The sequence below is a fragment of the Larimichthys crocea genome, chromosome XIII (genome assembly GCF_000972845.2).
Source record: "Larimichthys crocea isolate SSNF chromosome XIII, L_crocea_2.0, whole genome shotgun sequence".
NCBI lineage: Eukaryota > Metazoa > Chordata > Actinopteri > Sciaenidae > Larimichthys > Larimichthys crocea.
This window is the reverse complement of record NC_040023.1, coordinates 13,110,140-13,124,233: the sequence shown is the minus strand read 5'-3', so window position 1 is coordinate 13,124,233 and position 14,094 is coordinate 13,110,140. Positions and strand designations below refer to the sequence as shown.

The window sequence follows — 14,094 nt, the reverse complement described above, 5'->3', positions numbered from 1 at the left end:
ATTTGGACAGCACCTAGTCCACCTTTCATTTCATAATGTTTTGTTGACTATCATGTTGTTGGCACAAAGACAAAGAAGAGATTAATGTCAGTTAATATCAGATATCCATGTAGGCATTTGAAGAGGACAGGAACTTTCCACTTAGTGTGCAAGTGAGTGGTGAGAAGGAGAGAAAAAACCCCCAAAAGGAAACATTCAGGACAACAGTACATTGGAATTTATAGTAAACAGAGATGCCTGTTTATGGTTCCCTAATGATATTATGGAGAAAACCAATCAAATATTATTTTGAATGTTCTGAGATGTGATCATGAAAAACTGTACATCATGACATCCTCAATGGCAGCACAGGCATCAGTCTGATGGTGTTATTCTGTGAACAGTATAAGCAGTGGCGCTGTATTTAAACATGAATATGACACACATGTTGACAACAGAAAGCTGTCACATTGTTACATTAAGTGACAACATGATGTTCATGCTGTCTTTGTTATGTTAGATTAGATTAGATTAGATATATACTTTATTTATTCCACCACGTGGAAATTCACTTGTAACAGCAGCAAGATAGAAAAAACAAAAGTAGAAGAGGCCAAAACAAAAAAACAAAAACACAATAAACAGACAGAAATTAAACGGACAGAAGTATCTATAACTACACAATGACCACGAAAAAAAAAACAAAAAAAAAAACAATCAACCTTCAAAAACAGATAAGTACTGAGTGGCATAAAAAATGTTAATGTGTGTGTCGTTCTGTTCCTGAACGCATCATGTAATGTGTTTACTCATTATCATCAATGCTCCTTTGTTCCATTTTAGTAATGAATGGTCGTTATTAGTATAAGTGGGCACGCTGCACTGACAGCAGCGCTAAAGTTAATTGACCCTTGTTAATAGTTCTGAGCGTGTGAGAGGTTGGTTTAAAGCCTGGGACTGTATTTACTTTTTGTGTCATCTGATTGAATTATCTGACATCTCTGACCCATGAACACTTTGATTATCAGCTATTGATACAACAAAGCAGACGATATGACAGTGCACTAAAATAAACACTTCCAGATCATAATATTTACCCTAGCATTTGAGCTGCTGTGCGGATATAAAATACAAAATGTGAACATAGAAAGATTAACATACAAAATAGAAAGAGGGAACAAAAAAAGTAACAGGTACAGTGTGAGGATCGGCAGAGCAACACAACCTGCTGATCCTAACAACACTTCCCTTTGGCTATATGTGTGTGTGCACGCACATGCCTGTGTGTGTGCGTGTGTGTGCATGAGTGTTGGCGTACTGATTTGCAATGCTGAGTGCACTGAGTGGGAGGACGAGGAGGAGAGATGAGACCGAGAGGCAGGGGCAGAGTGAGGGAGAGATGGGTTGAAGAGAAAGATAGTCAGAAAAACAGTGGATAGAAAATGTAATGCATGTCAGAGCACTCAAGAGTCACACCAATCTACTGTACTGAGACGCACACACACACTCTCACACAAACAGTGTAGCAGTTTGCCCACACAGGGCCAGAGGTGAACGTTATTCCTCCCACCATAATTACCTCTCTCTCTTCTGCTTCTCTCTATCCCTCTGTCTCTCTGACAAACACTCTGAAAGACTCCCACACACAAAACATTTTGTTTTTTAAAATAATTTTTGAGCTGATAGCTTCACATCCAGTCAGTTTACACTCCAGCGTCAGGTGAAAATATGTTCACAAGACGTCAGACTCTCCACAGGTCACAGAAATTCTGAAATATTAGTGAGGTATATTTCAAGAAAGAAAAGTTTGAGTTTGACTAATGTTAGGAGGTGTTTACATTTCCCAGTGAATTTTCAGTATATTGGAACTGACAGATGGTTTCAATACAAACAAAGAGGAAACCAGACTGAACAACATTAACTACCAAGAAACATTACAAACTTATACTTTATACTTCACATTTAGGGTGAGGCTGGTACACACAGGAGAGCTACACTCACTGCTGTGGTAAATGTTCTGTGGTTGGGACCACAGTTTCCACAGCTGTGTTCATACTTATATAGTATCTAAATTGAAGTTCATTTGTATGGCACCATATAATACAAAAGCAGTTCAGAGAGCTTCACATAGAAAAAACATAAAGCAGCAGAACAGAGCCATCAACAATGCATACACATAAAATACATATACAAGTACAAACATGTTCAAATACAGCGTTCATGTAAAAAAAAAAAAAAGTTTTAATTGGTTTTAAAAATTACAGTGTGACTTCCGGTCGGAACATCGTCAAGATGGCTGCATAGTGAGGGAGCTCCCGGTCGAACCAGAGCAATTAGAGAAATAACCCCATAGAAACTAAACAAATCATCCCGCAAATAACGTAGAGAAAGGGGTTAGAGCAGTAAACGTCGTCTGAAGACAAGTGGGAGAGAAAGACGGAGCGCAGCAACAATTAGCAACTAACAGGTTTGAGCTAACGTTAGCAAACAACACGGTGTAGTGCAGAGAAATGGCCGACTTGGAAATGATTCTGCAAGAACTAAGAGGGTTTCGCCAAGAAAACAAAGAACAATTAGAGATAATAAGAGAGGAAATTATGAAGGCGAATACAAGACTGGACGAGGCGGAAGGACGAATTGAGAAAGCAGAAGAGAGGATCCAAAACACAGAAGACGTCATTACGGCCATGCTAAAACTGCACACCAAGCTAGAAGACAAGCTGCTGGATCTGAAAAGCCGCTCCAGGCGTAAGAACATAAGGATCTATGGGGTACCAGAGGGGTCCGAGAAGGAATCAACCACAATGATCTCATTTGTGGAAAATTTACTCCACGAAGGTCTCGAGCTAACGCATGACATGCCCAACCTGCAGATTGAAAGGGCTCATCGGTCGTTGGGACCACAGCCACCGGGGGACGCGCCGCCACGCTCCATCGCAATCAAGTGTTTAAGTTTTAAAACAAAAGAGACATTACTCCCCAAGGCATGGCAGAAGAAGTGGTTCACCTGGCAAGAAAACTGCATAAATCTGGATCACGACTATCCACCCCTGATACTCAAGAAAAGAAGAGAATACACAGAGATCCACAAAATACGAAAGGAAAATGGAGTTCAGTTCCAGACCCTCTTCCCTGCCAGACTGTGCGAGACACAAGGACGGAACCAGAACCTACGAGACCGTAGAGGAGGCATCAGAGGACCTGCTGAGAAGAGGGTACCCTGTGACAACCACCGCACCTCCGGAGACGCTCATGGAGCAGGTGCAGCGGCTGACCTGGACGAGGGTGGACAGACGAGCAAAGAAGGGCCCAGTCGAACGGGAGCGCACCGGGTTATTGAGTGGGATGGAGGGGGAAATCACATAGATGCAAAACAGGTCTCTAAAAATAGCGTCATTTAATATAAATGGAGTACTCAATCCAGTTAAAAGGTGGAAAATTTGATCAAAATTAAAGAAAGATAAAATTCAAATAGCTCTTTTACAGGAGACACATCTCAATGACTCCGAACATGCTAAATTGAATAAATCAGGATTTAAACATGTTTGCTTTTCCTCACATGGGTCGGGGAGACGGAGAGGAGTGGCGATTTTGATATCCAGTGCGGTAAATTATGAACATATATCAGAACATAAGGATAAGGATGGTAGATTTGTTATGGTTACAGGGAAAATAGAAGGTACTGTGATAAGTCTCCTTAACGTGTATGTGCCGCCGGGCAGTGACTGGTCCTTTTATAAACATATGGTTGATTTAATGACAACAAAAAGTCAAGGGATTTTAATATGTGGTGGAGATTTTAACATCCGATTAAATCCCAGAATTGACTCATCAAATGGGAAATCTGATGCAAAAAACATCAGCAGAAGATTAAATACTTGGATGCGTGAAGTGGGGATCGTGGACGTATGGAGAGAGATAAACCCGACGAGCCGTGACTACTCACATTACTCGTATGCTCACAATGTTCACTCACGCATTGACTACTTTTTATGCTTAAAGGAGATCTTTTTAGGGTGGGTAACTGTGAAATAGGACCTAGTTCCATTTCAGATCACGGTCCCATCTATATGTCAATCATTCTGAATAATAACAGGAGATCCACTCTCTGGAGACTGAACTCAAACATTCTGAATAACCCAGTTATTAAAGATAAATTGAAAAGCGAAATTAAATCATATTTGGAAAACAACGATGAAGATGTGACCCCACCCATTCTCTGGGATGCATTAAAAGCAGTGTTGAGGGGCAAAATAATAATCATCTCCTCATACGAGAAGAAAATTAGGGAGCAAAAATTCAAAAAATTAGAAGAGGATCTGAAGAGATTACAGAAAGAACACACAAAGTCTAACAAAGATGACAACTAAGGTAAGATTAAAGAATAAAAAAATTAGATGAAATAAATACCCAAGAAATTCAGAAAAAGCTCCTTTTTACAAAGCAACAATACTATGAGACAGGTGGGAAATCACTGAAACTTCTATCATATAGGTTAAGAAAACAACAAGCAGATAGAACTATATATAAAATAAGAAACTCCGAAACGAATGTAATAGAAACAACCCCGGAGAAAATTCGACAGTGCTTCCAAAAATACTATATACACAACAACAGATAAGCAACGACAACCAGATTGATGCCTTTCTGGCCCAGGTGAATCTCCCAAAAATCACTGTTTGAACAAAATTATAAATTAATATCTAAAATAACAAAGGAAGAAATTCAAACAGCAATTAGGCGAATAAAGGGGGGCAAGTCTCTAGGGACAGATGGTTTTTCCACAGAATGGTACAAAACAATGCAAGACCAACTCATGGAGGGAGGCAATGATTTCAATCATACCTAAGGAGGGGAAAAGATAAATTGGAGCATGGAAATTATCGTCCTGTAAGTCTTTTAAATAATGACTAGAAACTATTCACCTCCATATTATCCAAATAAAATTGAAATATTATTACCAACATTAATACACAAGGACCAGACTGGCTTTGTCAGACAAAGACAGACCCAAGATAACATCAGGAAAACACTGCACGTTATGAGACAAGTCACACATCAAAAACTGGAGACACTGATATTAAGTCTGGACGCTGAGAAAGCATTTGACTCAGTGAGATGGTCTTTTCGCCGATGATTTATTGATAAGTATAACACAACCTACTCAAACACTCCCAAAACTGATGAAATTGTTAGAGGAATTTGGTTATAAAATTAATATCAATAAAACCCAAGCATTAACATTTAATTACGACCCTCCACTTTCAATAAGATCATGTACAATTGGAAATGGGATGCTGAGTCCATTAAATATTTGGGTGTCTCACTACCTAGGGACTTCACGAAACTTAACATAAATTATGGTCCATTAAATTCAAAGATAAAAACTGACTTAAAAAGATGTAACGTTATTCCCTTTTTAAGTTAAGTTCCCGGATAGATTCAATCAGGATGAACATTCTTCCACGTATGTTGTACCTTTTTCAATGTTTACCTGTTCAAATACCATCTAAACAGTTCTTAGAGTGGGACAGATTAATAGCGAGATACCTGTGGCAAGGGAAAAGGGCCAGAATCAAATTCAAAACATTACAATTAAGAAAAGAAAAAGGGGGAATGGGGCTTCCATGCTTAGAGGACTACTACCACGCAGCTCAATTGAGGCCTTTAGTCTGCCTATGCTCACCTACATACACTGCGGCATGGAAGGAAATTGAAGGAACGATGGTAAAGGGAATTCCAATAACGGCTTTATTAGGTGACAATAAACTACAAACGGAACTGGAGACCTCAGAAGACTCTATAACAAGCAGCCTCCTGAAGTCTTGGCAGGAAATAGTTAAAATTTGCAGATTGAAAGACACATCTAAGATTATGAGGTGATGTGCTTATGATTCGGACTTTACGCCAAATAAAACCGACAGCAGATTCAAGACATGGGCCACAAAAGGTTTAACTACCTATTTTTCATTTATCCACAAGGGGGCATTTCAAAGTTCTGAGGCCCTACAGAAGGATCATGGCCTAGGGAAAGAAGACTTTTATAGGTATCTGCAGGTGAGACACTATTATAACAAAAATAATAAAGAGGCATTAAGAAAAGATAAGTCAGGATTTATTGAGGTATTCTATCATTAATTAAGTCCAGATCTAGCAACAAAATAATCTCAAAATTATATAATGCCATACGATTGTCCAAACCAGAAAATACAGAATACATAAAGAGGAAATGGGAAACGGAAATAAGGATAAATATTACACGGGAGAGCTGGGAGAAAATATGTCAACTACAATGGATCTCAACCGCGTCAAACACTTGGCGGGAGTTCTGTTGGAAAAGCATAACAAGATTTTTTATCACACCCATTCAGAAACGTCATCAGGGTAGCGGGGATGCTTGTTGGAGACTCTGTGGGTCAAATGGAGCCAACTACTTCCATATTTTTTGGGACTGTCAAGTAATAAAATCCTACTGGGAAGAGATCCACAAACATATTAAAAATATATTTCATGTGAACATTCCATTAGAATGTGAAACCATGTTTTTGGGAAATATAATGTTTGAAACATGGACCATAAAGGACAAAAAACTGCTGACCATATTGCTGGCTGCAAGTAAAAAATGTATCACTAAGAAATGGTTAAAAGTGGAACCTCCCACCATTGACGAATGGATTGATATTGTCTACGAAATTTATGTCATGGAGAAGATTTCTGATTCCCTCAAGGTAGAGAGAGAAAATTTCTATAAGATCTAGACCAAATGGGCTGAGTACGTAAAACCAATCAGAGCTGATTTTATCTGACGCTACTTATGCTTTGTATAAACCTACCCTCTTCATTTTATTTTATTTATTTATTTATTTTTGTGAACAGAGTGTATATTACACGTAGGGGTGCGCTCCCCGGTTTGGTTGTTTTTGTGTTATTATTTCCATCTGGAATAGTTTGGATCCAGGGGAGAAAGCTCTAGAAGGGCAGTATGTTCAACATCACTGTATTTGTGACAAACTGAGTTAATGTATGTATGAAAAGTTGTATGTGATGGAGGTCTGCCTTTCTGAATAAAAAGATAATTTAAAAAAATATTTAAAAAATCACAGTGTTAGACCAAGTCTATGATCAGCAGGCAAACTGTGTCAGTCTTTAGGTGCATAAATACTGAATGCGTCTCACTAGACTTTGGAAGTGCTCTAGGCACATCAAGGAGATTTCCACCTTGTAATCAGAACCAGAGAGATCTGCTGGGGTTATACATTATCTGAGATGTACTGTGGAGTCAGACTAACAAGTGCTTTATAAACCAAAAGGATAGATAGAGCTAATGCAGCTGAGATCTGGAAAAGTTTGACTCTATAGATTATATTGTGGATTATTTTGTCTGAAGGACCCAACTGCAATAAGCTCGTCACAAATGGATGGATGAGTTTTAGTTTGGGAAAGAAAGCCTCTGATTCTGGAATCATCTCTGGGTTGGAAAAAGGCAGTGTTAGTATTGCAGCTTATGATCTTAAAAGCTGAGTCTGAAAGTTAGTTCAGTTGGTTTTTAATCTTTAATCTTAATAAATTTAGGAAAGGAATGTATGCCATTATTTATTTCCATTTATTTAGTCGCTGCATTTGAGAGCCCACATTAAGTTTTGATGTCACATGGGAGCAGCGGTTTTCTGGCACAAAGCCAGATGTCTACCACATGCAGAAACAACCAGTACAAATCTAACAAGAGGTTCACAGATTTAGGGTTACTATGTAGACACAATTATGCCCACCATCATGGCAGCCCTGTGTTTAAAAGCAGTGAGGACCTCTTAAACATCTGTTGGACTTTCCTGTTGCCGGTGGTTTCTCTCTAAGTGTTGCAGTTTGGGGACCTTATGTAAGATTCTTATTCCCTTTTAGTGACTGCTACAGTTTCTATGCATATTAACAGTTCTACAAGAATTACACATACCTTCTGCTTCCTCGTGTTTTGCCCTCTGCCTCTATACTCATGCTCATTATCTCAGTGTGCAACTGTTTGACCTTTGACTTTATCTAGCAAGGATCCAAACTTTTTCTTTGGAGTTTTGATATTTGACTTGAATCCTCTATTTATCACTGCAAGTGTGAAATTATGTGAAAATCTGTTGCATTACAAATTTGGTTGGTGCTGCCTTCAGATACACAGTGTATTAAGTTAAAGGACCCTTGAAGGAAGTAAGATTTTCATGTTGTATAATAATATTAAAAATATATTTATATGGAAAAATTATTTAATTTAGAAAAAATATTGAGGTGGTTTACATTCCTCTATCTCCCTCCATACATTCCTGGGGCTGTCTGGAAGCTCAGTGAATGTCTGAACTCAGTACAGGAAACATTCAGTCCTGGCTGTAAGCGATCCCCGGCTGACTTTGTTTCCTTTGTGTTCTGCTATAGTTCTTCCCAGAGGCAGCGAGTGAACAGTGACAGCTCTGCAGCTGAAGCTTTAACACACAACTCAACACCTGTGGTCAGCAAACTCAGCAGGTTAGTATACCCTCATAAAAATAAGATGCAGCCTAAGTGCATCACTAACCAGTAAGTGGTTTGAGTTAACATGACAAAACACAAAGACTAAGCAAACATAGACCTAAGTGAAAATGATGTGAAATAGTTACACAGAGAATCAACACCCTGCAAAGACGAGCTCAGACACTGTTTCAATACTGCATGCTATTTTTAAGGACCCACAAACAATAGAGATCACTATATGTCAGGTGCATACTTTTTGTGGTTTGTGTTTTGCAGGGCAGGTTGCATCCATCGTTCGAATACCACCGCTGCTGATTTTAAACCAAGACTGAGGTCAGTACACATACACACTGCACCGTTATTTAAACCAATACAGTAAAGATGTTTCCATCACACTGTGTAACTCCATGTACTACTCAGTGTACCTTTGACATGGCTTAAGCCACCACAAATACAAATACTACCAGGCCAAACTGCCACAAGTGCTTGGTTTGGATCGGTCTGTCATCAGTGGTGTGTTGTTGATGTGTCTCTTTGTGTGACTGTCCATTCTACAGTGTTCATTCATTAACTCTCGCTATGCAAAGTTCTAGTGAGTCCAGTCTATACATCACATTTTCTTGCTCGTTAAAACAAGCCCGTACTCATTAAAGCAAGGCAGCACTCTGTTCATTAAAACACTGCTGCACTGTGTGTGTGTGTGTGTGTGTGTGTGTGTGTGTGTGTGTGTGTGTGTGTGTGTGTGTGTGTGTGTGTGTGTGTGTGTGTGTGTGTGTGTGAAATGAGCTGCTGACCAGTTTTCCACAGAGAATTGGAGGTCGTCAGGGTTATTCTTTTCAATGCTGCTCATCAATTGTAATATTTCATTCTTTTATAATTACCAGCTGTTCTAAACTTGCCGTCTGTCCAATTGTGCATATTGAAAATACAACAAAAGATCATTTATATACTGTTATTGTAGAATTATATTTTTTGTCAAAACATTCTCTGTATCTTCTCAGTATTATTATTATTATTATTGTTAATATTAATATTATATTCAAATGTTATCCACCCTTCTACGATTCATCACATCTGACCTACTGTATAGCTGTGATGTCAGGCCATCAGTCATTCTTCCCAGAACCACGACATGCCATCCCATTCATCACTAAGCCCCCATTCAGACTTGAATGTTGCTTTATCATCTGTTTATTTATTTGTATTTATTTATTTGTTTTTCAGTGAAGTGGGTTTTATGTAGACATATAAATTAGTATGTCTTTCTAATAATGTACATTTTCATTACATTGGTGTTATGGAATTTTCTGTCCTTAGTAGTTGAGGCCACGTGTGAGCCTTGTGGTCCTCTGCAGTATTAACTGTTTGTCTTATGACTAGGTGCCACCATATCTCACTGTGGTGGCCAGGGTCGAAGAGACCTGTTGCTGCCTTCCTAGTCATAATAGATAGCTTGTTGTTGCCGTTCCAATCTGCGTAAGCGGACATCTGTGTCCCCAGACTAGAATATGTTGACAATAACACCTCCCAGAGTAAAGACATTCTCTTTGACTAATTCTGGGGCGTATAGTATTTGGGGTGAGATCTTTGGGTTTAAAGTATATCCACCATCACGAGTTCGTGAGAATGCGAGACCGACTCAAGAACTTCAGATGTACTTTGAGAGTGTCTCTAGTTCTCCTTGGCCAAGCGTCAATAAATAATACAGCATAAGACATCAGAGGCTCCTGAACACTTTCTTCCCTCCTGACCTCACCATTGACCTTTGACTTCAGCAATTTCTCCACAACAATTGGTATTATTGTCTATTATTGCCTATTCCCGTGGCAGATGGCAGTTATTTGATGATTCATTCAATAAATAGGCTTTGTACAAAAATCTGACCAAATACTAAATACTATTACTATTATTAACCAGAGGTAATTAGAAATACAGGCCTGTGTGTGTGTGTGTGTGTGTGTGTGTGTGTGTGTGCGTGCGTGCGTGCATTTTTTTATGGTAATGAAGGAACATGTCCCCTAGTGCAATAGTGTGGCTCACTGATATGTGTTTTAATATTATTTTAATAGGACAACAATGGAGCTCTGTGGCACAGAGGAATATGATCAGACTTTGATACACAAATAATGCATGTTAGTCGGATACCTTTATGTTTTTGTGGCTTTGCCCATGAGATTTTTTGGAGTATAGTGGTAGTGTGTTGCTGTGGATGTGTCTATACCTGCTGAATGTAACCGCTGTGAAACAATCAGGAAATAACTTTTTATTTTCTCGATTAATGACAGCTTTATCAAGGCCAGCACTCACTCTCTGTGTTGTTAGTCTATGTGTCTCTACCAAAGCGCACTCTCTCTTTCTTGCTCTCCCTCTCTCTCTTTCTCTCTCTCTCTCTCTAATCATCAGACACAAATCAAATTAAACTTCTTCATGTCATTATATTTTGCAGCATAAATTGCGAGTCAGACTGAAATAAACAAAGTGAGAACACACACAGGTAGATTATCAGAGTTTAATGTTTCTGAAAGTGAGACTTAGTTTCAGAAACATTTCAGGCTGTGGAGGTTTGACCGGTCTGAGTGTCTGATTGGCGGCCGGTGCGTGACGTGGGGCTCCATTCTCCCAAAAGTTAATTCTGACTCAACTTCTCTCCTGGATGCCGGTGCGGAAACAGACGACCCCCACTGTAATAAACTGGCTCTGCCAGAGAGTGCTCCTACTGTAGCACTACCTAAACTGGACATGTTAAATCTATCGCTCTAGAACTGTCACAGTACTTATTGCTGCAGTCGCACTGGGTCTTGATTTTTTTTGTAAGTCACTTTGGATTAAAGTATCCGCAAAATAATTAAATGTAAATGTATGCTTTGATATGCAGTTAACTCTGTGTGTGTGTGTGATTGACTGTGAAAATAACAGATGGGTGTATCTTTAGCACTGCAAATGGCTGATAAATGTAAATATAGATTGAACAGAAACAGTAAAGCAGCTCTTCCGTCTGTGTTGGTCTCTCTCTCCAGACAGGAAAAGCGCCAAAAGACGAGTGAAACAGAGAGGGAGAGAGAAAAAGGTAACACACACACACACACACACACACACACACACACACACAGAAGTATTGGAAGTATTACGGACTAGTCAAAATGTCCTCACTACAATGGTGCAAAACTACTTGTGCACACGCACACACACTCCTGTGTCCCTATAGGTAGTTTGTTGGACCTGGCTGTTACGACTTGACGTTTCATGTTACACACAGAACTGAACCTTTTAGCTGACAGGTGTGCCTGTGGGTAAGAAAGAGAAGTGGGACTGCTTCTTCTGTGTCTCAAGACAGATTGTTTTCTTCTCTGACACATATTCTCTGTTCTCTATCTCCTTGTGCTCACTTTGCATGCTGGGAGTTGAGCATGTGGGAATTTTCTGTCAGCGTCACTGTGTTTTTTTATTTCTTTTTATTTTTTTATTCTCTTTGGGAGCTTGCATGTTTTCACTGCATGATCTGGCTCAGTTGTGTGTGTCTTTCTTAGCAGCGAGTTTGCCAGCAGGTTTGTGTTTAATTCTAGTTTTAGTGTCGTGCATGTTGAGCTGAACACAATCCTCTTCTTACTGTCAGTGATTATAGTACTGGGAATCAGTCCCATTCTGCAACAACAGCAACCGATACAGCAGTGTTTCTGAAAGAGCGATGTTGAAAGCCAGCTGCCTCAGAGGAAAGCATTCTGAGCAACGTTTGACTGTTCAGAATATTGCTCCTGAAGGCTGCGCCATCAGTGCGTGCATGTGTGTGAATGGTTAGCTCCTTGAACCTAAAACAGATGAGCATGAAGCTGTATGCTTTGAGTGGTCGGAAGACTATAAAGAAACTATATAAGTACAGTCCATTTACTGTTCACTGAATGTTGTGCTTTCATGGGGGTCTGGGTAATCAGTCCAGTTTCCTGCCCTGGATGGTTTGTGGTTCAGTTCTTCCTCCAAAAGGAGATGTAGTAATCAGGGAAATGGATGCATCGATCTCCATATTATCTATATCAGATAAACATTTATGTCTGCAATTAAGATGCAAAGAATCAACTTGTTGGTGCATTTAGATGAGTCTCTTAGCTTTTAATGATTTCATGTTTTTTCTGGGAATACCAAGTATAAATGAATTATGAGTGTTCGCTGTAAGCCACACAGTCTGTGGAAGTTCCCAGTGGCTCACTGAGGAAAAAGTTAAGCCAGGATTAGGGGGTAGGTTCAGTCTATCCTCAAACAATGCTCACATGCCATACATACATGGAGAAAATGTGCTTTCTAGATGTGTTTCCTCTTTACACTGGCTGTGAAGAGATCTCTTCCCAGTGATTGTACTGTCAGAGACGGATAAAAAAAACTCCACACTCCTTGTTTAGTGTAAAAATGACTTCAAACTTTAAGCTGAAGCTAATATAAGCCTATTTGGTTTATTACCGGTGTTTAGTTGTGGCCAGTTTTCCACAGCCAACCAGAGAAACTTCTGTTTCCTCACTGACAGCACATGAATGTTTGTTGACTAGGTGATGTTATGCTTAATTTGCATACTTTGCTTTGAAAAGAAACAGATTCAGTTATGGAAACATTTAATTGCAATCTGTCTTTCTGTGTAATATACATGCACATTCTATTTCTAACGAAGACACTCATCCTCTCTCTTTCATCCACACACACACAGAGACAGCTCCCATAAGGGTCAGACAGGTTGACTGCATCAAACTGAAGAGTTCAATGGAGCAAGTGACGTGTGTGTGTGTGTGTGTGTGTCTGCCTGTCTGTCTGTCTGTGCATGCACGTGTGTGTGTGTGTGTGTGTGTGTGTGTGTGTGTGTGTGCCTGTGCGTGCATGAGACACCAAGAGAGAGCAGGGGAGGGGAAATATTTGCCAATTCCTCTCCTTTCCTCTCCTCTCCTCTCCTCTCCTCTCCTCTCCTTTCCTCTCCTCTCCTCTCCTCTCATTTTCTCCGGTTTACTTAATTCCTTCCCTGGGCTAAATTCATTTAATTCCTACATTCAGAGTGTGTGTTGGGTTTTGTGCTGTGTGTGTTGTTTTTGATTTGTCTTGAAGCCACAAAAGCTCTTAGAGGTTTTTGAAGTCTGCTCTCTCTCCCCGTCTCTCTCTCTCTCTACCCCCCCCCCTTGCACACACACTCTCACACTAAGCCTAACATAACTGGATTAGGACTCCGCTATTTAAAGAGAGAGAGGGAGTGAGAGCGAGTATTGAGGTCAACCTAATAAGAATTCATCTCATATGTGAGCTTGGCTTCAGCCATACACATAGCATGTGTTTCAACCAATAACCAGTGACAAGAGCATGATGTATGTCTGTGTTTGATGAAGGTGTACATTACAATGATGACACCTCTATATTGTCTTGTTATTCCATATTGGCTATTGGACTGATTGTAATTTAAATAGCTTTATTGGCATGGCAGTTTCCATGTCTTCATTACAGATGAAAGGAATAGTTCTGTTTTGAAGTGGGGTTGCATGAAATAATCAGTGTGTTATTCACAGTACATGGCAGTCAGTGTGGTCCCAGTTTAGAGGGGCAGACAGAAGTCCCAACAGAGAACTGCTGCGCACCGGGTCAGCAGAGGAACCTGTC

The 14,094-nt window shown here is 39.7% G+C and overlaps 2 protein-coding genes across 8 annotated transcripts in view; both read left to right on the top strand.

The window, feature by feature from the left end:
* LOC104937050 (diacylglycerol kinase zeta) overlaps positions 1-14,094 on the top strand; it is a 99,281-nt gene that overhangs the window by 69,166 nt on the left and 16,021 nt on the right. For all 7 annotated transcript variants that reach the window (XM_019260335.2, XM_019260334.2, XM_019260333.2 and 4 more), the window contains 3 exons: positions 8,398-8,487; positions 8,749-8,805; positions 11,490-11,539. In XM_019260335.2, the coding sequence (XP_019115880.1) occupies positions 8,398-8,487; positions 8,749-8,805; positions 11,490-11,539 (197 nt within the window). The remainder of the gene's footprint in view (positions 1-8,397; positions 8,488-8,748; positions 8,806-11,489; positions 11,540-14,094) is intronic.
* LOC109138835 (uncharacterized) lies at positions 679-6,595 on the top strand. The gene is made up of 2 exons (XM_019260337.2): positions 679-3,110; positions 3,144-6,595. The coding sequence occupies exons 1-2, from the start codon at positions 2,490-2,492 to the stop codon at positions 3,378-3,380; spliced, it is 858 nt and encodes a 285-aa protein (XP_019115882.2). The 5' UTR covers positions 679-2,489; the 3' UTR covers positions 3,381-6,595.